The sequence below is a fragment of the Triturus cristatus genome, chromosome 6, assembly GCF_964204655.1.
Source record: "Triturus cristatus chromosome 6, aTriCri1.1, whole genome shotgun sequence".
NCBI lineage: Eukaryota > Metazoa > Chordata > Amphibia > Caudata > Salamandridae > Triturus > Triturus cristatus.
The window spans coordinates 767,445,219-767,470,759 of record NC_140589.1 but is presented as its reverse complement, the minus strand read 5'-3'; the positions used below and the strand labels follow the sequence as shown (position 1 = coordinate 767,470,759).

The window sequence follows — 25,541 nt, the reverse complement described above, 5'->3', positions numbered from 1 at the left end:
TCTGGGAGCATTATATTGGTATGGGGACAGTGTATGATAGGAGCACCCTCCCGAGGCACATTAACTCCGGGTAATTTCATTATAGTGATGAGCACCAGCACACATGGACAATACGTAACATGTAGATATTGTTTTGATATTTTGCTTTCAAAAGTGTTTGGTTGCATGCACATGTTTGTCAAAAAAATTAAAATTCTTCATTTCGCAATGTTTTCAATGCATATAAAGTACACAAGATAAAAACAACTGTAATAATAAAATATCTACACATCATATAAAATGCATCATGGAGACAGAAAAAAGATCCATATTTAAAATCCGAAAGTTAGAAAGACAATCATCGTGGAAATGTAAAGTGCTTTGTGCCCTCAAAATTAATCAATAGTCGCCTCACTTTTATCCTTTGCCCTCCCATTCTGTCATGGCCCTTCTGATATTCAAGGAGAACTAGAGAAACCAAGCGGTAGCGTGGCATACAAAGGGATTGGACAGTTGTTTTATAAAGTGGAGAGCAGATCGACATTGTTTAAAATGGAATTTACGCAGAAGAGGGAGAATAAACATTTTCCTTTGTAGTTTATAAAGACTGCAAAAAAACAACAAATGCAAATCCGACTGGACTGACCTTTCGTCACAGGGGCAAACTGACAGATCGTTTAGCCAATACATGGGGCATATTATCAACGGCCAGCGATAACTATCGCTGGCCGTGCTTAGCGATAATAATATCGTCGCAGGCTATCTCTGGAATTGATCGCCCTGGTAGCGCGTTATTAACAACGCGTTTCTCCAGGGCGATAAAAATTCCAGAGATAGCGAGGTTATCGCCCTTTTGCAGGGAACATCGCTGGTTTTCGGGCGTTTTCGCCAAAATCTAACGTCTGCTAAAATCATGTGGGCTGCCTTGTAAATATCGCGATGTAAACATCAGCGATATTTGCAAGGTAATCCATCCGGGGTACGCCCAGTAACGCCCACTTTGCATCTCATTGGAGATGCAAAGGGAGGCGTTGGGAAAATGGGTGCTAACATGCGATTATGCATGTTAGCACCCTCTTGTAAATAGGGTGCTGGTTTTATCTCCGCTTTTCTCTTTCTAAAATACTAAGGGGATGATTACGATGTCGGGCAGATCGCCACCGCCTGCATGGCGGTGGCGATCCGCCCGACATTTTCCTCCACCCACCACCCATTTCCCCCCGCCTTATTAGTATGGCGGGGGGACCCCGGCTGACGGAAACACCATCCGCCGGTTTTCTGCCGGTCGACCAGTCGGCCGGGCGGAAAAAGGGCTGGATATGGTAGCAGTGTCTGCTAGACACCGCCATCCATATTAGAATGGGCAGCAGTGCAGGGCTCTCCATGGCGGAGACCCCGCCATGGAAAGCCAGGCGGATTTTGCTTACGGCGGCCCGTTGTGGGCCCCCAGGGTATTGGAGGGATGGGGGGTGCACATGGGGGTACCCAATGTACCCAATCCAACTCCTGAACTTATCACACATTGGAAGGCATTAAAAAGTCCTAAATAGCTACTTCTTTAGGCATGTAGGCCAGTGGGAAGATATTAGGGCCCGTTCACAAAGGCATTTTGGCGTACTTAAAGTAGTAGTCCTCTAGTATTCTTTTACTTACTCTAAAATGCCTTTGTGAATTGTCCCCAAACATGGACACATTGATAAAATGGGAATTATTCAGGGAATACTGATATATATGTAGTACAGCGAGAAAGGACTGGAAGTGTCTAAGCTGATTCCTAAGCCCTATTTAAAAAGTGATCCTGTAGTAATACTTCCTGTACTCATAAATGCTTTTGTGAACCAGCCCCAATATCTTCAATTAGGTCAATGAAAAAGACTGCTGTGGACAATTTGCATTATTTTGTTTATGCTTTCCTCTTTATGTTTCCATTTATTTATAGTTTGGTTTCTGCATGTGTGTGATTTTTTAGAAGATAGGGCTGCGGGTAGCCTTTTGCCCGTCTCTCCCCAATGGTTTTTTGTGTTGATAATTTGTTATATGTAGGAGGGTTTGTCCTATACTGCATAAGAAGAAATTCTTCACTTGTATACTTAATGAGACATACTTAGTTTAGGCCGATATGCGAGTTATTTTACTCTTATTGATGACAAAAGCATGGAGCATGGCTCAGAGAGCTAGACATTGTATGAGGAGATCAGATGGTAGCAGCTTCAAATCCCATGAAGCAAGAACCAGTTTTCCAAACCACCAAGGTCTGTGAATTGAGTTATAGCAATATTGTTATTTACACAGCATTGAAACAGCTGAGGCTGTGTTACAGAGAGTTCACCCTCTTTTTGCATCCTAGGGCACTATGGTATTACAGAAGCAACCACAGATGCGTGTGAGGCCCCTTCTCTAACACCAATAACACAGGTGCACATGTAGCTCCAGCGCTATCTTCAGAGGGTACTCCCTCATTTAAAATGAGGGATTTACTTGTCTCTGCACAGTATTATGGATGTGGGCATAGAGGCAGATACACCCTTAGAAGATGCACTGAAACTGTGCCACCCAATGGTGGCACACTGTCAGTGTACCCCATGAGGCCAGCCCTCTGGAGGGGGAAGATAGTACCATGGACATTCCAGACAACCCTATGAAGGCAAACACAGTCTCTCATGCAACCTCCTACTGGGGGATCTCTAACCGCTCTTTAACGTGCAGGCAGGTTGCCGCCTGTACAGTGAAACAAAGAGTCACTTGGAAGTAGCCACTCTATTTGTCTCTGAATGTCTTGCCCCAAAGGCAGCATGAGTTTGCGACTGCCCTGGGGGGGGGGGCGGCATATTCACTGTAATTTAGCACCATGTCCCTGTGGTGCAAACAAGGATGGTGCGCCCTATATGTAATAATGTAAGACAGGCTCAGATGTGGAGAATGAAGCACTAAATGAAACAAAATCGATAATATTTTATTTTGGGAATTTGTCTAGAAAGGTATTTGTGTGAATTTGGCAGAAACGTAAACACAAACCCAACGTCATGCTCATATTCTCATTGAAAGAATGTCTTCCATTGAGCGTATCCGTAATTTTAATTTACTTGTCTTTTAGGTGGAATAGAACATAGTGTGAATTTGTACTGATACATAACCATCTCCTCCTCAAAAAAGGCTACATTGCTCATTTTATCTGATTCTTTTACTTTTCTTCGCATTCATTCAAAGTCAGCATCCCTCCATTTTGTCTTTCTCTCTCCATGTCTGCTATTGTTCACAAAAATACACACAAAATGTGATTGGAGGAATGCTTGCAATTCGTCTAACCATTGGTGATCGCTCAGAGTATCATCCCTATCGTTCTTTTGCTCACCCTTCCACCTCAATTTGGGCCCAACCATAGGCAAATCAGCCTTGACCCTGCTCCTCATGGGAACAGTCCTCCCTGAACCAGAACACAAGCAACTCAGGACCGGTTTCGCCCTAGTTATGGGCTCATCAGCAGGGTACAGCTTGGTTCCAGTGACATAGTGAGCATGGGACCCAAGTCTGGCCATACAAATGCCACTTGGGGTGGTACATGAAACAGATAAAAGATGATAGGAGGAAATAATTCAATTTGTCTAACCACATGCCATCGCTTGGGGTAGCATCTCAACCCATCATTCTTTTTCTCACCATGCCACCTCAGTTTGGACCCAACCATATGCAAACCAGCCATGGACCCTGCTACTCATGGGGACAGTCCAGCCCAAAATGCCTGGCCAGGTCCTCCCTGAACCAGAACACAAGCAACCGAGGGCCAGTTTTTCCCTTATGGGCTCATCAGCCGGGTGCAGCTTGTATTCAGTGACACAGTGAGCATGAGACTCACATCTGGGCATACCCATGCCACTTAGTGAGGTACATGAAACACACAAAACATTGGATTTTGGCACAGATCTCGGACCTGGGGTTGAGTGTTTCACATTGTTCAGCATTCCGTTCATCATTTATTCCTTTTTCATTTGTCACCCTAAGTGGGATCGGTATGCCCAGACATGGGTTCTGTGCCGACCATGCCACGGAAGTCGAGCTATTATGGGCTGATGAAGGGTGATACCCCAAAACCGGTCTTAGCATGCTTTTTTCCACTCTGGGAAGGACCTGGCCTGGCAGTTTGGGCTGGGCTGTTCCTATGGGGAGTAAGGTCAAGACTGATTTGCATATGGCTGGGTCCAAACTGGAATGGTGTGGTAAGCAAATAAATTATGAATTTATACCCAGATCTCTGTACTAGGGGTAAGTGTTCGACATTGTTCAGCATTCCGTCGATCATTTATTCTTCTTGCTACTGTTCACAAATGTAAATACACAAATGTACAATCCATGAATATTTAGAAGCAAATTATTTTCTTGCAAAATTTCCTGCTACCCTCCCTAGAATCACTCTGAATGCTTGCAATTTCTCTAACCACTGGCTACCGCTCAGGGTAGCATCCCGAATGGCGTGGTGAGCAAAAAAACAATGGAATTAGACTCAGATCTCTGTACTGTGGGAGAGTGTTTGACATTGTTCAGCATTTTGTCCATCATTTGTTCGTTTTGGCATTTGCTGCCCTAAGTGGGAGGGATACGCTCACATGTGGGTCCCATGCTCACCATGCCACGCGAGTTCAGCTATCCTTGCTGATGAGGAGTTATACCCTGAAACGGGAACTAGCATGCTTGTTTCTGGTCCAGGTAGGTTGGACTGGACTGTTCCCCTGGGGAACAGGGTCAAGACTGATTTACATATGGCTGGGTCCAAACTGGAAAGGAGAGGTGAGCAAAAAAACTGTGCATTTAGGCCCAGATCTCTGTACTGGGGTGAGAGTTTGACATTGTTCAGAATTCCATTGATCATTTATTCTTCTTGCTTCTGTTCACAAGCGTAAATACACAGATGTGCAATCCCTGAATATTTAGAAGCAAATTATTTTCATGCAAAATATCCTTTTCCCCGCCAGTAAATTACTTTGTTACATATGATACATAAAAAAACAATAATTTTACAACTTAAATATTTTTTGTCTCTTTTTCAGGTATCATTATTATGGAATAGGAATTAAGGAGAGCAGTGCATATTACCATTCTGTTTATTCTGGGAAAGGCTTGACGAGGTACAATGAGTAACTGATACAGTTGACTTTTTAATTTCCTTTTTCATTGTAAAGGTGACCACGTGTTTTGCATGTCGTATGACTTTCCAATAAAAACATGTAGGACTAAGTGATAGCGGTACAGCAGCCATTCAACACCAATAGATAGATAAGTGTGGAACGCCAAACTGGTCCTGCAAGCGGACAGCCTCAGTATCAGACAACTTTGTCCTTTTGTTTATTCAAGGCGTGAAGCAGCCTTTCCTATCAGTAGTAGATCTTTCCTGCACTGTGGGTTCATGTAAGGGAAAATAAAATCCCAGCTACTTAATAATCATTTGCAAAATTTACAGTTTAAATAAATCCCTATTTGAGTCACCAAAAATTAGGAAATCTGAACAAGCCTGGAGGAGGAAGTCTGGGGGATATGTACAAGGAAGTGGCGGAGAGATGCGTTAGCCTTCCTGGCATATTTACAAGAATGTGGTGCAGCCTTGTGTTTCCCCCTGTGATGTTGCTAAGTTTTGCAGCTTAGCGCCAACATAGGCACCCTTGCACCAGAGTGCAAGGGTGTCTGCATGCAGGGGAGGATTGTATATGTACAGGAAGGTGTCTCTTCCTGCATATAAACAATCCTAAAATGCCATTTTGTCACTGTCATATGTGCTGCTTCGTGCAGCACACGTGAAAGTCACAAAATTTCGCTTTTTAAAGGATTGTTTATGTTCATGAAGGGACACCTTCCTGTACATAAACAATCCATGGACTTTTGCTTTTTCCATGTGTGCGACACAAATGGAAAAAGCAAAAACAAGGAGAAATAATGCATTTCTCTTCGTTTCGCCAACTTAAGACCAGGTTTTCCCTGGTGTTAATTTTGGCGCTGCCTCCTATGTACACCACCATTGTACATAAGGGGCAGTGTCAAAATCAATGGTTGTTGCGGTGGAACGCCCACCTCAACACCCACTGCCCACCCCTTTCCCACTAACCATAGCGTGAAAGGGGGCCTTATTTACAAGGCAGCGTTAAGCCAAGTTAAGAGGCTTAACGCTGACATGTAAATAAAGCTAAGCCCCTATCGCCACCAGAGCGTCTGTAAAAGTGACATTGCAGTGGCGATATGGGCTTGTACATATGCCCCTCTGTCTCTAAAATGTTTGTGACAGTGTTCAGCCTTTCACATAACTGATGGTGTCCAGGACAACTCGGTTTTCCATAGAACTTCGTCTAGCTGGCCACTTGGATAGGTAGTTAGTGCGCCAAGTCAATCATTTAATGTGATGCCATTAAGTGATCTTGGGCCTGTTTAAAAAAAAAACTAATTTGACAGTGTCTCCTATGATCATGTTCATCACAAAAGAGCTGCTCCCAGTGTGATAACCCAAAGCGAGCTACAAGAACGTCGTGAGTGTGGGCATCTCACAAAAAGATACGGACTGGTCTCACACACCACCTGGTGTCATGCTTCATCATTGACCAGTCCTCGCCCTCCAAAACCTTCGTTTGATGGAGGACGGGCATACACTTGACGACAAGGATGCACTTCTAAGTGATGGAGTGGGGGCCCGTGACTATGTGAGTGAAATTAGAATTAATAATCATTATAGTAATCAGTAGCAATCCTTTAATGTGAAGTGAAAACTATATGATATTAAAATAAGAGTGACGGAAATTGGGATATTTATTGTTCCCAACCGTCTAGTGAATGATCTCGTGGATGGTCGACATGTTTCTGCCTGGATGGCCCCGAAGGGTCCGCGGCATTCATCAGGACCTAGAATAGAGTAATAATGGGCTCCGTTCTTACCACAATTGGTAATGTGTCACCACTGCGGGAGTGTGGTATGGGTCACACTTCACCGTCTAAGGGATGCTTCCAATAGTGAAGCCTGAAACAAAGTTTTAATAAAAGACAATGTAACTCGCTGGGTCAGTTGTACCTGTAAAAAGAAAAAGACAAAACAATGCATGCATTGGGTGTCGTGCGTGACACAGGTGTGTGCGTGACTCAGTGGCACTCTATTTGTGGACACTAGTGCGAAAAATTGTGGTGGTAGAAAATGCTGCCACCAGGCTTACCCTAATAATATGGACAAGTAGCCTCATGGGAGAAGAGGCGGAGAAGAGAACCACAACTGTGTTTCCTCTGTAACAGAAAACATTTCAGACAAAAGCGTTATGTGAAAAGGCGATTAATTCTCATGTTTAGCCAGCCTCGAAAGACGAGTGAAGTTACTTCCACATATCACATACTCAAGCTGTTTTACTCGCGCTACCACCACACACTTCAGTCATACTCTTACTGTTACTCGCGATAGTCGCGTCCTGCCACCTATGCGTCCGCTCGTCGTTCTCCCGGATGTGAAAATGCCAGGGTGCGGGCGGGGTTTACATCGGCTGTCAACCCCGTGTCTAATTGAAGTAATTAGCCAGATCGATTTCACGTGGGTGATTCCCGGTGTCCCCGGCTGCCGCTGCCTGGAACTGATCATAACAAGTTGATTTCAAGATATTATTAGAAATAATCAATACAATCATGATTGGGTTATGTGAAAGTCTCAGATTTCAATTTTGTTGATATGTATATGGTACATAGGTGTGTTTGATTTTGCATCTCTTTTTTCACATCAATTTTTTCCACAGTTTGCGATTAACCCTGTCCTTACCATGCACAAATTTGCACCCATGCCAGTGTATTTGTTCACAGTTATTTTTTAGTGACAGATTTTTGTAAAAGTATTTTTTTTGCACTGCCCTACGGGGTAAATTGTCATTTTTGTTGCGGTTAAATTGTTCAAATAACAGAAAATTGCTATTGGAGGATTATAGATTTGGGAAGAATAGACATCTCTTGTCGGGTTTAGAAAAGTTAGATGTAAAGATATTATGAAATAGTTCTGCAATAGAAATTTTACGATTCTGAATGTATGCCTTTATTAATATTTCTTCACTGGTTTAACCCCAATTGTTTTATTTGTTTTATTGCATTTCATTTCACCTGCATAAAACTTTGCTTTTTTCCCCCAAGGTTCTCAGGAAGCAAGCTGAAAAACGAGGTAGGACTCTATTTATGTCAATATTTCCAATTGTAACTGTTAGCTGGCAAAAAGTAGAACGGGAGAACATGTGGAAAAGTCAGAGAAATGTTCCCCGAGTGAAATATCCATATGTTTTTTAAAAAAAGGAAAAAATATAATTCTTTTTAATACAACAGCAGATAGCCAGTAGCCACTCATTTCTCAAATGTATCACAGTGTGACGCACGGGCAACACAATCCTTAAGCTTAATTTACCAAGCCTCGCAAGTCCACCTTGCATGGCCCTGCATTGCCTGGTAAGTCTGGAGTAACGCAAGGCAGCGCAAGTTGTTGCCTTGCATTACTCTGTGCCTGGAAGGCATTACATAGGTGGGGAGTGAGTGTTCCCACGCATCCACATGTATTTTGGCACATTCCCAGACTTACCAAGACAGGTAAACCTAAATATTTATGAAAAAACCACTCTTTTCCGATATCTTTATTTCCCTTGTTTCTCCTCTTTCTAAGTGTGCTGGCACATACTTTTTTTCACAAATTAAGTGCTGTCAAAAAGTGACCTTTTCATGCGAGCGCCACTGATATCATCAGTCTATAATGTGTCATATACTTGTTACTGTAGAACACTTTACCCTTTAGATTTTCACACAGTGCTGCATGGCACAAATTGTAGTAAAACTATGTTTTCGAGATCTAATCTGGGAACACACATACATAAGTATCTGTTAATATTTTAGACTATGTGATGGTACTAATTCACTCATTTCAATGGAGAGACAAGATTGGGCGAACCCACCCCACTCAATACTATTGGCTCCTAATACTCTATTTTCTATCCAATATATGAATAGGTTAAGCTGAAAGGGCTGCTCGCTTAGAAGTTGTGATAAGTCAACTGATTCCTTATCTTGGCCCTTACAGACACCAGGTTTCATCCAAAGACATATTGATGTCACCAGTCTAACTAATAAGGCCCCCTTGGAATTATCAAATAGGCATACAGCCTTATCTCATCTGGACGAAAATGATTGACTGACCTGCCATGCTGATCCTAAGTCACAGTTGCATGGAACACCTACTGTCGACATAGGAGCTGGCAAATCAGTTAAAATCATAAGCTGGAATATTGCTGGGCTTCGCTCGAAGAGGGCTGACAGTATATGGTTGGAACAAATTAAGGAGTATGATGTTGTGGCACTCCAGGAAACCTGGGATAGGGAATGCAATTTTTGGATAGATGGATATCTATCGTATTTTGTAGCTGCTTTAGCAACAAGTTCAGGGAGAGATAGAGGGGGACTTTTGTTGCTGATCTCTGTGAAACATATGGGAACCGCAAAAATCCTAAACACCTTATCCCCGAATTTTTTAGCTTTGGAATTTACTTTTCCAAATAAACATAAAATTGTGTATGTTAACTTTTATAATGCCCCTTGTGGTACACATTGTAATGAAAATATCAATGCACTGGCAAAGTTTTTAACAAATTACAAGAACGGTCAAAACACTTTTGTTCATTTAATCCTCCTCGGGGATTTTAACACACATTTGTGCCAGCTAAATTGCCAATACAGGGATACAACTGATACTGATCTCTTTGCCTATGCACATTTTGAACATACAATAAAGGGGGATGTATGTCGTTACAACGCCCACTTTTACAACGCATGCACTTACAACGCATTTTTTACAACGCAACATCCACTACAACGCATTCCATTACATCGCAGGACACTACAACGCATTTTTAAAAACTACCTTTACAACGCATTCCATTACATCGCATACTACCTTTACAACGCATACGGAATAAATAATCCCAGAGGCTTTTTATATCTCATTGAGTGAGAAGGTGGGTAAGGAAATTAATAATTGCTTTGATCCGCTAAGGTGGGGTGGAGATATTATCTCCTCCTTTGACTCAATCTGCCAGCAGGTGGCTGTGGACTTAACATGTAAGACACTACATAAGGAGCAAAAACCACATGGTTGGTTTGACCAAAAATGCTCAAAAGCCCATAGAGACCTACTGATGGAATTGAAAAAGAGTCCTAGAGATAATGTAGAAGTGGCCAGGCTAAGGAAATGTTATAAAATGACTGTTGAGTCCCGTAAGAATGTCATAAAAAAAAACGCCTGGGACTCCTTGTATGACAAGGCTAGCCTTAAGAACAGCTCTAAATTTTGGGAAATAGTTAATTTTCCACTTTTTAATGACAAGGAAAACACCCCGCTTGAATTAAATATATCTGAGCGTGAATGGCTAGACCATTTTGGGAAAATGTATGGCAATGGCCTCCCAGCAGATGTCTTTGTTCCGATTGTGAGCAACCAAGAGGAGCCCCCATTGAGATTTACAATTAAAGAAACACAAAAGGCTATCGACACGGTTGCTCATAAGGCCCCTGGCCCAGACGGAGTACCTGCTGACTTGTTTAAGGCACATCCTAATATTTGGTCCGTGGTTCTTACTAATGTATTTAACATGGTCTGTATTGATAATAGCAGATTATCTACTTCCTGGTCACGGGCGATTATTGTCCTGATTTTTAAGAAGGGCCAGAGGGGGGACCCTAGATGCTATCGGCCCATATCTTTATTGGACTCGTCCTTTAAAATTCTAGGGAAGGTCATTTTGTCTAGGATCTCCTCTTGGGTTACTAACAATGACATCATGTGTAATGCACAGTATGGTTTCCGAACTGGTCGAGGCACCGAAGACCAGTGCCTGAATTTACATCTAATAGTTAGTAAATACACTGTAGCCACAAAAGGGGCAATCTACCTGGCCTTCATGGACTTGTCCACAGCTTTTGACCTAGTTAATAGGTCGAAACTGTGGACAATGCTCCTGGAGCTGGGTTTAGATCAGGTTCTGGTGAGCTTCCTGGCGGAGCTACATAGAGATCTAACAGCGGTCATTCGCATGACTCAAGATGGGAAGTGTTCCGCTGGCCTCAAGTCCGGCAGGGGAGTTCGCCAGGGGTGTATTCTGGCCCCAATGCTATTTTCTCTATATATAAACTCACTGGTTTCCTCCTTGGCGGCTGCATCCGTTGACGTTCCATGCATGAGGGGAACACCAGTGCCGGTTTTATTATATGCTGACGATACGGTGCTGCTGTCAAGGACCCCAATAGGCTTACAACATCTGCTAAATTCCTTTGGGGACTTTATGCAAAATCTGGACCTAGTAACAAATGTAGAGAAATCGCATGTCATGGCCATAGGGAAAGGTAGGAAGAACATGAGAACCCTTTCTTGTAATGGCCTAGTAATATCGAGAGTGAAAGTGTTCACCTATCTTGGTGTAGTGTTTGATGACATTGGGTCCTGGGTACCCCAAGTTGCTAATAAAGTAGCAGCCATGAAAAGATCCTCGGCGGCTATATTAGGCTTTGCCAAAAGACTGGGTGGCAAACCAGCTGAGGCCATATTGATGATTTATAGATCTAAAACCCTAGCCATAGCAAGGTACGGGGCAGGTATCTGGGGCTATAAAGATCTAGCACCGATACAGAGAGAAGAAAATAAATTTCTTCGATCTGTTTTGGGTCTCCCCCAATCTACATCATCCTTTGCAGCTCACACGGAGCTCGGGATAGGGTATATTATTGATATTTTAAATTTGGCACCGCTTTTACTCTGGATCAGAACCTGGCTGAACCCCAACCTTACACTTAACCACAAGATCATTAGAGATTGTATGGAGAGGGATGGAGTGGCGGACATTTTGTGGTTGACTTTTATTAAAACATCTGCAGTACTCCTGGGTCGCCCTGAATTATATCTGAATCCGGAAAACCTTACTAAAGAAGATATTACATGGGTAAAAACACAATTTATAAATCTACGTGAATTAGAACGAGAAGCAAAGGAAATCACAAAGCCTACAGTTAGGTCACATTTTTTGCTGATCTCGTCCTTGTCAATTCAACCCTATCTGACTATCGTTACCAGACCCTATCATCGGTGGCTCCTAACAAAATTCAGATTTAATCAAGCTCATTTCTTGTTGGGAACTTATGAAAAGTGGTGTCACCCAAAGGAAAACGCACCTTGTGATTGTGATAATTTTTATGATCAGGACCAGACACATTTTGTGTTTTTCTGTTCTTTCTTTTCTGAAAGTAGGAAAAAGTTCATTAGACCACTGCTAAGGGAAAAGGGGTTTGTACAGTTTAAACCTGCATTGTATTATATTCAATTAATGGAGACCTCTTTAGTAATGTTTGGCGTAGCCAATTTTCTGATTGCCTGTATCCGGGCTAGAGGGAAAAGACTCAAGCTGAATGTAGGTTCTGGTTCTGTAAATGTTTACCCAAGATCGTTTGATATAATCTAATTCAATCCTCCTGTAATACATGAAATATTGGGGTTATGAATCATGTCATATTTTCTACTATAAATTTTAGTATGTGTGGATTTATATGTATATGCCACTGACCTTTTCTATATTTAAAATTTTATTTGTATAATACGCTCTGGAAATTAACTCTATGTAACCGTATAGTATACTTTTATGATTTTTAAATAATCAAATAAAGTGCTTTTGACTTGACTTGACTATTGGCTCCTAATACTCTATTTTCTATCCAATATATGAATAGGTTAAGCTGAAAGGGCTGCTCGCTTAGAAGTTGTGATAAGTCAAGTTTGACTGTGCTTTTTCCCCCTAGCTGATCTGAACATCTACATTTTAGTAGTTCAGGCATAAAAGGAACACGTGGAAATAAACGTGATGCATCAAACTGAGACTGAGACAACACTGTCTTTGACTGAGTATGCTATGTAGATTCTGTATCTTGTGCAGAGTTCTCTGCCCTGACTGCAGAGTCTTTGCAGTCGTAAAATTAACTCTTAGTTTGTGAATACCAAAAGATAGTAAACTTACACAAAAGTGCCAGAGTACTTTTGTGAATCAGGCCCCTGTATATGTAAGTATTCTGCTTTACTATAGAAATTCTTTAAATATAATCTGCATTTTTGTAATATTGACAGGGATTCACTATGACAGTGAGTATCCTTAAAAGCAATATGATCTGGAAGTTGAAATTAATGTTGCTTATCACTACAATCCAGTTGCATTCATTTTTGTGGTACATATTCTGTTTCCCCTGACAGCAGTTGTATTTCTTGTTCAACAAAATGTACACCTTAAGTCCTAGTTGCATACACTCCACTGCTTGCAAAGTGCTCCCTCCTCAGAACATGTATGACATGTCAAGCCACGCACTGGATGCATGCACCATGAACACACAATTATAGACATGGTTTTCACACATACATTTATGCATAGAGTGCACAAGCAGGCACACTTGATATATCCTGCATTCAATGCTACTCACGGACAGATGTTTCTAGGCATGCATGATCATAGATTCACATATATAGCTCTTGCTGCACGTCACACATCAAACGTACGAACCTACAAGTCACTTGTATCTTAGCAAAACATGCTAAACCACTTTGGGCTCAAGGACCTTTAGACCAAAAAATACATGTTTTCTTTAGTATTTCCAGGTCCTTACTGACATGTTCAATGCAGTGGAACCTTCTTACCCTTTTGCCAAAGTTATTTTTAATGGATGTCCACAGCCGCTGAGAAGCTGGCCAATGAAAATAGTATTGGAAGGATTGGGATACACTGTCTGACCCTTTCCCAACAGCTGCATGAGTACTGAGGGTGAGCAGACAGACACAAGAGTGTGGTGGGGGTATTTTATTTTAAATTACTCATGACACTTTACTACAGCAACTGGCATCTGTGTTGAAGGTAAGCAGGTAGTACGCAAGAGAAGGATGGGTGTTTGGTGGCTACACTAGTCATCTTGTATGCTACATGTAATTTCATCTCCACGCCTTGATATCATTTTTAAAAACATGATATTGGACATTCAGAGTGTCCTGAAGCAATGACAGAAGTCATAGAGATCCTTATTACATCGGTGCGCATAACACCATCAAATGACCACCCCCCATGTTTTTCTCAACTGTAGTCAGCCATCCAAAATGTCACTATGGCTAGTGGTGTTTATTGCTGGGAAAATTATTCATTTAGGTCATCTGAAATGTTAGCGGAGGATGTAATATCATGGAGAGTTATTGGGCACACATGCAGTGAACATAGCTCCATTAGATTTGAAGAAGAAAGTTTACTTCAGCTCATCAAGGGGTTTGGATGTGTAAGCGGATAGCCTCCATACATGATTACTGGTCTGACGTTTGCATTGTCAAGGATGCTTCTGCACTGTTCTGTCACCACCCTGTTGGGTTTCGTATTTTGGAGATAGTCTGATGACTAATGTATTAGATGGTCAGCATGTGTCGGCATGTGAACTGTATTCATTCATTTCCACAGCACATCATTTACAGCTATGAAAAAACACATTTATCTAAAATAGCCCACACCTATTGGCTTTGCCTTTGCTTTTTCAATTCAAATATATTTTCCATATAGTTACCAAAGTCTTCGAATGTGGATGAGTTGACATTTTCAATTCTTACATAATGTATCAAAATTATTGTTGCCACAAACAGCAAGTTCCATTAGGTTGCTATTGGGTCCTGCTGCTCACAAGGACTACGTATTACAGACATTTTCTATGCTTTTATAAGGTCTGTTTTAGTTATATGACTCTCAGGAAATTGCATTGCCCAAAACATATGCTCAGGGTTACTCGGTGTAATAATACCAGTTATATCAGAGACAGAAGAAAGAAGGTCATTTTGTAGCATACAGAGTAAATATGCTTTCGCATTCTGTAACATTACTTATATCTGAAGTTCAGCCTAATGCTAATATTTGTTTTATTTTAAAAAAAGGTTATTATTCTGAATGTAATTTATTAACAATCATCTCATCATGAAGTACACCTTCAGTAGGCAACAGTTTCATATATGGGTTGCTAGTAAATCAATTTTCTCCTCACATTGCACACCCTGTCTCTGTAACATGGCAAATAATACAATAAGAGAGGTCCCTATAATACGAAGGAAGATATCTACTTGTAAATACATATGTTGAGGAGCCAAAGCTTTCACTTGAAGAATTAAAGTTCTTTTGATTTAGTATGTTAAAAATGTTTAATACTATTCAATTCCCAAGCATTCAAAGTCTCTTTATTAGATATTTGGATGGTAACATTTTCTGAGATCTCTGAAGTGCCATTCAACTTTGATGTCATAAAAACTTAGACTATCTATGTGAATTAGGAAAATCTGTCTACAATCCTTCCAGAATTTCCTCTGTAAGTCTCGGGTGGTCTAGTTTCCATTAGCTTCTAAAATAATTGATCACAGGGTCTAAGGTATGCTACCCTAGTCAGTCTCCAGATATACTGTAATGGAGCAACTCGACAATATAGATAGAATTTGAGTAGTGCCAAATCTGCCATTCTGAATCTATTGCAGAATTTCTTTAATTTCCCCTTGGCACTTTTCCAAACCATACACAAATATGTGAGTTTTACAATATTTAGAGAGATTTTCATCCAGATACGTAGCTAGTTTCTAAGCTTTACAATTAATGTTCTATGATGCTCTTGATATAACTCTTGCACTTCCATATTACCCCGAACGCCAAGATATATGTTTTGTTTAAGTTGGTATGATGGGGAACAACCTTTACAACACAACTTTTACAACGCACTGCCATTACAACGAAACTGTTACAACGCAAATGCATTGACAACGCATGCCATTACAACGCAAGTCTTTACATCGACTTGCACTAGATGGCGTGCTAACATTAAAAATAGTGTAGTTTACTATCCAAACACCTTCCCTACTGTTACGTGGACTGGAGTTAGAATAGTAAATTACACTTTTTTAATGTTAGCACGCCATCTAGTGCAAGTCGATGTAAAGACTTGCGTTGTAAAGACTTGCGTTGTCACTGCATTTGCGTTGTAAAAATTTCGTTGTAACAGCATGCGTTGTAAAAGCATGCGTTGTAACATCATACATCCTGGTATGATCTTCTCAATTGTTCTGGAAGTGTGTCTTAAAAAGCATTTAACTATAAAATAGATGTTTCATTAGTATTTATTGTCAGCTTTATATCCATCCAGCTCTGAGAAATCCCAAACAATATTACAAACATGCTTCTTATTTTTTAATGGATAATTCTGAATTTTGAACACAAGAGGTAAATAAATTGAAGAAACAGAACACTTCCCGAATTACAAATGGAAATTGGGTGCACTGCAGCTGTTTGTATCATGGCGCACCCAAGTTAGGTGCATCTGCTGCTGCACGAACAGTGTGCCTGGTTGCAAACAAATGCACTGTAAGTATTTAGTTTGGGATGAAGATGACGTCATTTTGTGAGAATCGACATTATTTCGATATCAGACACCAGTCATGAGGAGAAATGCTATTGGTCTTGTCCCATTTCCTCTTTACGTCAAGGTTTAGTCACGTGGATTTGGGTTGTAAAAGTTTAAAAGTTGGATTTGTTAAGTGACTTTATAAATGTAGGAAAAGAGTGTTCCTGATAGGAGCATTTGGTTTTGCCGATGCAAGCCTCAAGTTTAAGGAAATTGTAAAAGTCTATATCCTCTAGTTTATACTGGTTTTGGATGTATTTGAAGGTGACTGGTGAGTTCTGTGTGCCAAGCTGTTTTAGAAAGTGTATGTCCTAGGTGGTCCAGGATTTCCAGTACAAGGGGTTGCCATTTATTTTATATTTTAAATGTATACCAATTACTATACCCTGATCTCTTGGATGCACTGTTATTTCACGCTGTCTGATGTCTAATGATATGAGCGGGGACTGTGTTTGCTTTGGATTTTCTCATTAATTTGTTGATTTACCGCTTTGTTATATCATTTGCTTGTTTTGTAGCATGTTTTTTCATTTTATTGCAATATCTGATAAGTATCGCTGATGTATTTCTGTCTTTCTGTAAAACCCAATAAATTCTTTGAAATAAAACAAATGCACTGTGCTCAGCCCAGGCATGAATTCTGGCAGTTCTTGACTGTGCTCAGGAGAGCACATTAGTTAGAGACCAGCCTGCAGTTTGAGATTGTGAATCCATCTTTCTCTGGAGACAGACTGGCGTCTGGTTGAAGAGGGGTAAGGTATCCCCTTGTAGGCAGGTGCAGTGCATTATTGCACCTGCATGCAGGGAAATGTCTAGTGGGTTCCTGGGACCCTTGTCCCTCCATCCCAAGTGTCAACCTATGGGGAGGTTACCTCTTTGTAGCACATAGTCTGTGGGCGTTCCAATCGGTTCTTTTTCTCTGCACACACATCTGTAATATGGCACTGGCACAAAGGCAAAGCGTTGCCTCATTTGCATGGAACCATGCCTCGGTGTGAATGAGAGAATACCCCACAAATTGCATGATGTGGGTAGACACAATCCACATTATAGAAGGGGCTGCACAAGCATCTGCCACCCCTTGTGTAATACCAAAGTTCTCCTGAAGCACAGGAAGCATCCACATATGCCTGTTGCATCCCACAAGGCACTTTTTGTAATATGACCCTTGATGGGTTCCCTGGGCATTGTGAATTCACCGATTTTTGTTTGGTATTTATAATGAAGCCTTATGAGGCTATATATAAAAGTGTGATCAGCTTGGTAGGAATCACGGTCAATTAGATATATCACATAGCCCTCATTATCTTAATGTTAACTACCCATTAGAAGAGGCTGGCGTGCCACTAAAATGGCCATGTGGCCATTAGCGAAAGCATATCTCTTAGAGCCCTTTGTGATATTACTCAAATCCATTAGTGCTAAAAATTAATGAACACTTTTCTTTCTACTTAAACACAATCATAAAAGTGATTTTTTGTATTAATAAAAGCTTTTAATATATTAAGTGTCTAATTACAGCAAAAAGTAACCATGATTGCCCTTGTTATCTAGAGAAAGAAACTTCCTTTTGTTGATAAGCAACTGGTAGGCTGCTGAAATGTTTGCTGGATAATTTTTGTGTGTTAATGTGTATGTCAATACAGGCTTTGAACCAAAATGTAATTTTTTCAGCTTATTGTCTTAGTTTGCTTTCACTGATAATGACCATAAGTTTCGTATAACAGACAAAACCTGTAAACTAGACTGTATCATTTTTACCGATTGACTGAACTATTATAGATTTGTAAATTACAAATTTCTTATCATGTAATTGGTTACCTACTGCCAAAAGATGAAACAGGCTTTTAATGAGAGTTTAAATTTTTCAATATTTAAAACATTGCACTGCAGCTACTGGAATAATAGGTCTACATAGGTCCAATTCCCAAACACAGCTATAATTCACATGGTGTAACACAGGGGTAGGCATTGTAGAGATTGTTGACTGCTTTCTGTATACAAAAAACCCTATGCGTAATTTCAAGTTCCTTTTAAATTGTATGCTTATTTTCAGTATGATTTGATAGTCACATACATTTCTGGCAAACTCCTGTTATTTTATAGCTCTTATGGTTTTATGTTGAAATATTGATCTATTGGGTATAGGTTTTTTATTATTAAATTCAGCCGGGCAATATTTTTCTAAAGAATATTTACGACATAATGTTTTTTTAGGCAATATTTACCTCTTGATATTCTCGTACAATATGACTTCTCTGTGTCGAGTCTCTGCATTGCAGAGATTCTGTAAGGTTAGGAAATTGAAGACGATTTAAAAATTCTCTTCAGATACCACTTTTTCCATGAAAAGTCATCTCTACCCCCACTTTTATGTGCACTATTTCCTCTGAGAAATTCAAGTATTCAATTGAAAATTTAAATAAATGTGGAAAAATCATTTAAAATATTTGTTTTATATATAAAATGAGTGCTGTGTGGGTGATCACCTCATTGTGTTTCCTGTACCTCACCAGTACTCTGACAGCAAAGAAATATTATGATCATACCAGAATACGTGAGATAGTAAAACTGATATGATACATCCTTTGACCCCTGATGACAACAAATGTTTGACCCCTAGATCCATTCATATTCCCTCAGCAGCCTCCAATTTGTTTATGATTGACTATATGAATAGAAATTAAGGGGCATATTTACAAAAAATGTTGGAGCACGGAGCTGAACCAAATTCAGCAGTGCCACACTCCGACATTTTAAAAACACAGGAATGCACTGTGTTCACAAGAATGTGGTGCACCCCTGTGTTTCCCCTAGCGCTGGCGCAAATAAAAGCTGCCTAGCGCCAGTGCAGGCACTCTGCTGCCATGTTGTAAGGGTGCCTGCACTGCAGGGGCAATTGTTTATGTGGAGGAGGATACACCGTCATGTTTCTGTGTAACCTGTTTCCTTCTGTACCCCCTCTGTCTGTGCCCTGTCGTTATTCCTCAAGTGTGATGAAATACATGGCACCTGCACTAAAGCACTGGGGAATAAAACACAGCATCACCATAGTCTTTGGGATAAAACATGAGGTACAAACATAGGTGGTACAGAAATGGATAAGTTGCACAGAGACAAAGCACAAATAGTCTGTGTATTTGTGAATGACTAGCTTGGTGTGCCTTATCATCTTCAAACTAGACCTTTTCGTTTTTGCGAAACTTGTTGTCAATGTGCTTCTGGATCCTGTATTTTAACATTTACTTGTCTGATTAGGATGGGGAAGATATTCTAAGGTGAGGATTTTTAAAGAAACAAAGATGTGCTCTTGCCCATCCAATTTGATAGAGTTGTAAATTTGTAGCCAGTGTCTCTATATCAGGTCCAGGGTAGAGCCCTCTTTTGGTTGAGGAAGTTGAAAAGTTGTTATAGGTTGTGGTCTAATAAAAAGAATTTGAGGAGGGATGTTTGGGTATATGTAACTTTTTCCCAGTGAAGATTGAAAATATGATCACAGGGCGAATTAGTTGATCAGTGCTAAATTCAATGCAACAATCAATAAAGAAAAATGATTCCAGTAAGGGTATTAGATGTTTAGCCTCAGTGGTTTAGGTCACTTGGTTGTAATCTCTGAAGTGAGGCATTGTAATGAGTGGTTTTAATAAGCTTGTCAGTTTGCAGTTAAGGGACTCATGGATAAAATCAACCTCATATTATTTTTTCTGTTCTTTTTAGATGGAAGATGTTGCTTCTTTGTGGTAAGACAGTGTAATGCAGGATATGCAGAACCTGGTTTACATGAGTCCAATAGCATCAATGTCAAAGAATGGATGAGGACAAATAAGCAAGTTGCATTAGAGGCCCCAGACATACAGTTATGTGATGTGTAGCAGGGGGTCACTTTGTGGAGAGAAAGTGAATATTCTGATGTTGCCAGGGTGGATCAAACATTGATTGTGTTTAGGAGGTCTAGCTCTGGTGATAATTTTTATAGGATGTGTTGTGGGATTTGTGCTCAGGGGGTACCTGGGTTACATTTGGGGTATTTTGCATGGTGCAATTATCCAACTCATTGGAGCGCTTGTTGGATTGCTCATGTCTAGGTGTGTCAAGTGAGGTGTAATGGGTTTTAGTAGAGCAGTCTCCGGGGGGATGGTGTTTGCTTTTATTCTCCATACCTTTTGAGGTACGTGTGATAACCGGGTTACTGCAGTTAGTGATATCACGAAGATTGTAGGCAAGACATCAATATTAAGGTCATAAGCCACAGTAAATGTTTTTTGGACTTTCAAGGTATCAAACGATGCGGGGAAGATAAGTAGGTTGATAACCAATGATTGGATCATTGCCTTCCCATTTTCAAAATGTGTTGGTTATGTTAAGCTGACATAGTAAGATTTTTCCTGTAAAAGATATAGTGTATTAGTTCAGAAGAATATGCCTTCAGCAGAAACAAACATTGACAAAACTAAAAGGTCTTGGTTCTAAAAGACCAAGGTCTAGGCTTTGTAAATAAGCATTTGCGTGCAAACGCACAGGTATGTGCATGTATGCAGACTCATGGCTGGGAATCTTGCAATGGGTTTTCTGTTAAAGAAATCCCGTTTGAACATGGTCATTGATATGTATGCATATATCGTGGGAAACTAAGGCCATTTTTAATTTACTGTTTCAACACGGTGGACAGCCATATTACACTGACAAAGTTGAATTTTAAAAAGGTGAAAATCAAGTGTGCATCAGTGCAAAACAAAAAGAATGCATTGAGACCATTTGCCAAGAGTGGAATGGAGAGCATGGTGGAGGGGGGAAGGGCAGAGGAGAAAGCAGGGGAGCGAGGAAACACATTGTAGGAAAGTGGAATATTATGTGGTATGGCTGGGTAGCCTTACCATGTCATATTATCACAATACCCCAAAGTTGGTCCTTGAATTCATACTAATAAATCCTTAGCTCTGTCCTGGTAGAGTGGCAAAGAGTGATTAGGCTTTACTAGAGGAAAATGTGTTGAGCATTTCAGAGTACCAACATGGACAATAAGTAATTGACGCGACTCCAGAGAAATCCAACACCTGTTTATAGAAATAGAGTGTATTTTTATCTTAATTTAGACAACAAAATAAATGGATTGTCATATATATAACAGGAGTTATAGATTTTTGAAGCAATATTACATCAGTGCAGTAAAATACATGGAGAAAATAATATTGTGGTCAATGGCAAAAACCACTAGTGACAATCTATCACTTACAGGTCCAGTTACGTGGAACCCTTACAGGGTTGTGGTCATGCAGGCCCCAGGACCAGGCCACAACAGTCAGATCAATTTTACCTAGCCCATGGAGTTCAGGTGCAGAATGGGAGGCGCAGGTGATACTGTTTTTCCGCTTACTGGGTGCTGCAAGAAACAGAATGCACAAAAACAACAGATACAGATATGCTGATGTTGGATGATGGTTGCACGGTGTTCCCTGTAAATGCAATGTCTAGTGTGGGGGGGTTGGTTACCAGATTGGTGACTATCAAGCCTTGGCAGCAGTAAGCACAGCAATAAGCTTCTGGAAATTCACTGGGTTCGGGGGAGTAAGGTAGCGGCTTGAAACTTCAGAGTAGGTAAGACTACAACTTCCACAATGCACTGTAACACCTGGATTTGGGCGACCCCTCGGAGGACCCAATGGCCAGCGATTCTTTCGATTCAGCAACAGTATTTACATGCAGTTTGCAGGGGACTAGTGCCACTAGTACAGGGGAGGTTGAGGGTGCTTCTTGCTTCCACAAGGGTCCCTCTGTTTGGGAGTGACGAGTTTTAGTCAATGACGAGAGTCATTCACTCATTTCCAAGTTTGTTGCCTCAGGGACAAAGTAATCCTCTTTTGCTTTGTGCTGAGGGCAAAGTCCTGTTATCAGCGGCACAGGTATCCTCTTGGTCCTTCTTTGAAGTAAGTTGTTCAGATCCGAGGTTCTGGTGTCCGGGGGGTCCCAGACATCCTATATTTAGGGGAGTTAGAGGTGTGGGAGATAGTAGCTAATGAGTAGCTAGTCCCTGCAGGTAATCCGCCCCATAGGTGACCACATCCGGGGATGTAGGTCACCATTTCTACCCAGAACCTACTATTTCTTCCCTTCTAAAGATGGCAGAATTCTACTTTATGTGCACACATAAGGTTTCCCACCCTAGAAGTGTGGCCCGCCTTCCTGGAGGTGTAAACCTCCTGTATATCTAATTTCCCGTCTTGCCCAGGTACAAGCATGCCTGGGGCAAGGGGAGGGCTGTGTCCTCCTCAGGGAGCCAGCCCAGATGTATATCAGAGGCGATGCAGCTTTGAAACTCACCGCCTTGATTTGTCAATTCACTAGCCTTCTTTGGAGGAGGGAGGTGTGACCTTCTTCCTGCCCAAACTTTTGTTCCTGACTCCTGGGAGTGATCACACTGCCTGGCAGGAGGTCAGAATTCTGTCTTGGCTGCAGCATGTTCTGCAAAGCACGGGATGGTCAGTCAGAGCACAGTGAAGCTGGGGTAACCAGATGGGCACCCTCTAAGGTGTCACCAGGGTGCACCTAGGACACAAGAATCATGTCAGGGGTGAGAAGGCACGTTGTTTGATACCAAACATGTAATATTTTTGGGGTACCATAATGGAACTGCCAATCTTAGGAGTGCCCGGTTGGCAGCACATGTTGTCCTATGACCGCTAACACTTACAGTAGTTTCCAATGGGGAACGCCACTATAGGGGCATATAGGCATGCACTTATATGTCCACACCTTTAATAAAAGGCACCATGATTCCTGGGCTGAGGTGGCCTTCCTTAGGGGTGCCTTACATATATCAAATATAGTGCATTGACTGTGTCATACATGATGAGGGAACAGTTCAGTTAGAGCAGTTTGCTCTTGCAGTCCGCAATGGCATACCTGCTGTTGGTAGTTTGCTTGGGTCACCCAGGGTGGCACAAAATAGAGCATCGGCCTAAGAGACCCCTTTACCACCTATGACCTGGGTACCCCTGGTACCATATATTAGGGACTTATTAAGGGGTAAAGTCTTTGCCAATTTTGGATTGCCAACTCAAACATAACAGTTTTGGTAGAGAGAACAGTCACTGGGGTATGGGCAGCAGATTCCAGTGCACTATCAAAGTTATAGCCTTCACCATTTGGAGCAAAAAGAAGGGGGTGACCATGCAAACAAGCATTTGCAATGCAAACAGTGTCGCCTTTGGGACCTTATATATGCAGCGAATTAGCCTGGGTACTGAAACATCTACTGTTACTTAACATGGAGGGAAAGTAAGCACCAAACTGCTTGACACACTAGGTACCGGAACACATGGAGAGAAATATTGCCTTTCAGCAGTAAAGTGTATAGTCCAAAGCTCTGTTTTTAATATAAAATAATTTCCTTCAGTGGTCATATCGCTGAAAATACAAGATTTGAAAAAATATTATTGTCTACGGGTGCTCGTGGAAGACAATTTCTATGTACTGGAATCTAGAGAATGCTAAAGTTATTCTGGTATTTTACTGACCTCTGCTGGTCGTTTTCTATCAAGAAAGTTAAATAGAGGCAGTTGCCAGATTAAAAAAAAAAATTTAAGTCCCCCAGCAGAAAGCTATTCTGGTGTTTTACTGACCTCTGATGGTCGTTATCTATCTAGACAGTTAAATAGCGGCAGTTGAACAGAAAAAAAGTCCCTAAGCGGAAGCAGACAAGTCCTAGGGCTGATCTCCAGAGCCCTCAAAGTACATACACATATAAGTATATACTAAAGTATATACAAACATTAGCAATGCAATAGGTCTCGCATTTACGTGAGTTTAAGCTTTTGGCATTGTAAATGACAATGCCTTTTATTTAAGTATTATAAAGGGGAAAAAAAGGCATTGTCATTTGCAATGTCAATAGCTCAAACTCGCGTAAATGCAAGACCTATTGCATTGCAAATGCTTATTGTAGCATGCCAGTCTGCCTGGGTGGCCTGATCCTATAAATGGCCGTATGGTTGACAGTCTTATGACTGCATAGCACTTACTGGGGAATAGTACCAGGAGATGGGGAAGATGGAAGGGTGGGACGGGGAAGCAATGACCAAAAAGAAAGGTGCAACATTCAGCTGGGAAGTTTTATTTGAAGAGCGAACCTTAACCCTTACGTCACAGCTGTTAACAGCCCCCAAACCCAAGCAGACCATTCACAATTACTCACAGTGTAGCCAATGGCGCACTGCTTGTTCAGATTACAGCTAGAACGGCCGACTTTGAAGCTGGGTACCAGGTTTGAGTCTGGCGGCAGGCTCCGGGCAAATCACTTAATCTCCCCGTGCCTCAAAAAAAGGAGTGTGTCCGTCTGTAAGGCAATCGGTGCTCCTGTAAAGAGCTTGGATTCCTGCAGGTCGATTTCACGCTACACAAAACTGCAAAAAAAACTAAATGCTAAGAGTGATTCCACAACTCCCAGAATGCAACATTGCTGGTGGCTATTAACCAAACACACTTGTCAGCCAACTGGGACATGTCAAAACATATGATTGACTCTCACCCCCAAAGCTGCTCCTATCAACTGCTAGACATCCATCTACCTTGTGTGTTTTTCTGGTTAAATTCAAGTATTTTTGGATGTAATATCTGCTGTTCGAATTCAAGTGTACTCAGAAAACTTGACTGTCCTAAAATACGGGATGGAATGCTAGAACCAGGAAGCCAAGAAATTACCCGGAATAAACGAGCTTCCCGTGACCGACATGGGAGAGACATTTCTGTATATTGCCTGCTGCATATGTCCTTATGTACAGGATGCTGTCTGGCCCATGTGATGAGCAGTGTCTCAAGTTTACTAAACTCCTGGGGGAGTGCCACATCCCGACCGTGCTTTTTCTATGCATTCTGGGAGTCGTGGTCCTAATATAAAATCAGAACTACAAATACCAGAATGCAAAGAGGAAACTTGGACTGGATGGGCATGGACTTGAAAAACGCGAGCCTCGTACATGTGGGGCGACTTCCCATCAGTGAAGTTTAGGCATAAGCAGAACTGGTAGTGCAGGGCCCATTTTTAACGGGCAGAGGGCACTACAAATCCCAGCATGCGCAGCGTAGTTGCTTATACACCT

General features: G+C 41.3%; 1 protein-coding gene across 1 annotated transcript in view; it reads left to right on the top strand.

Moving 5' to 3' along the window:
* RFX6 (regulatory factor X6) overlaps positions 1–25,541 on the top strand; it is a 432,357-nt gene that overhangs the window by 170,796 nt on the left and 236,020 nt on the right. Inside the window, exons 5-6 of the mRNA XM_085609250.1 lie at positions 5,022–5,099; positions 8,110–8,137. Of these exons, the coding sequence (XP_085465376.1) occupies positions 5,022–5,099; positions 8,110–8,137 (106 nt within the window). The remainder of the gene's footprint in view (positions 1–5,021; positions 5,100–8,109; positions 8,138–25,541) is intronic.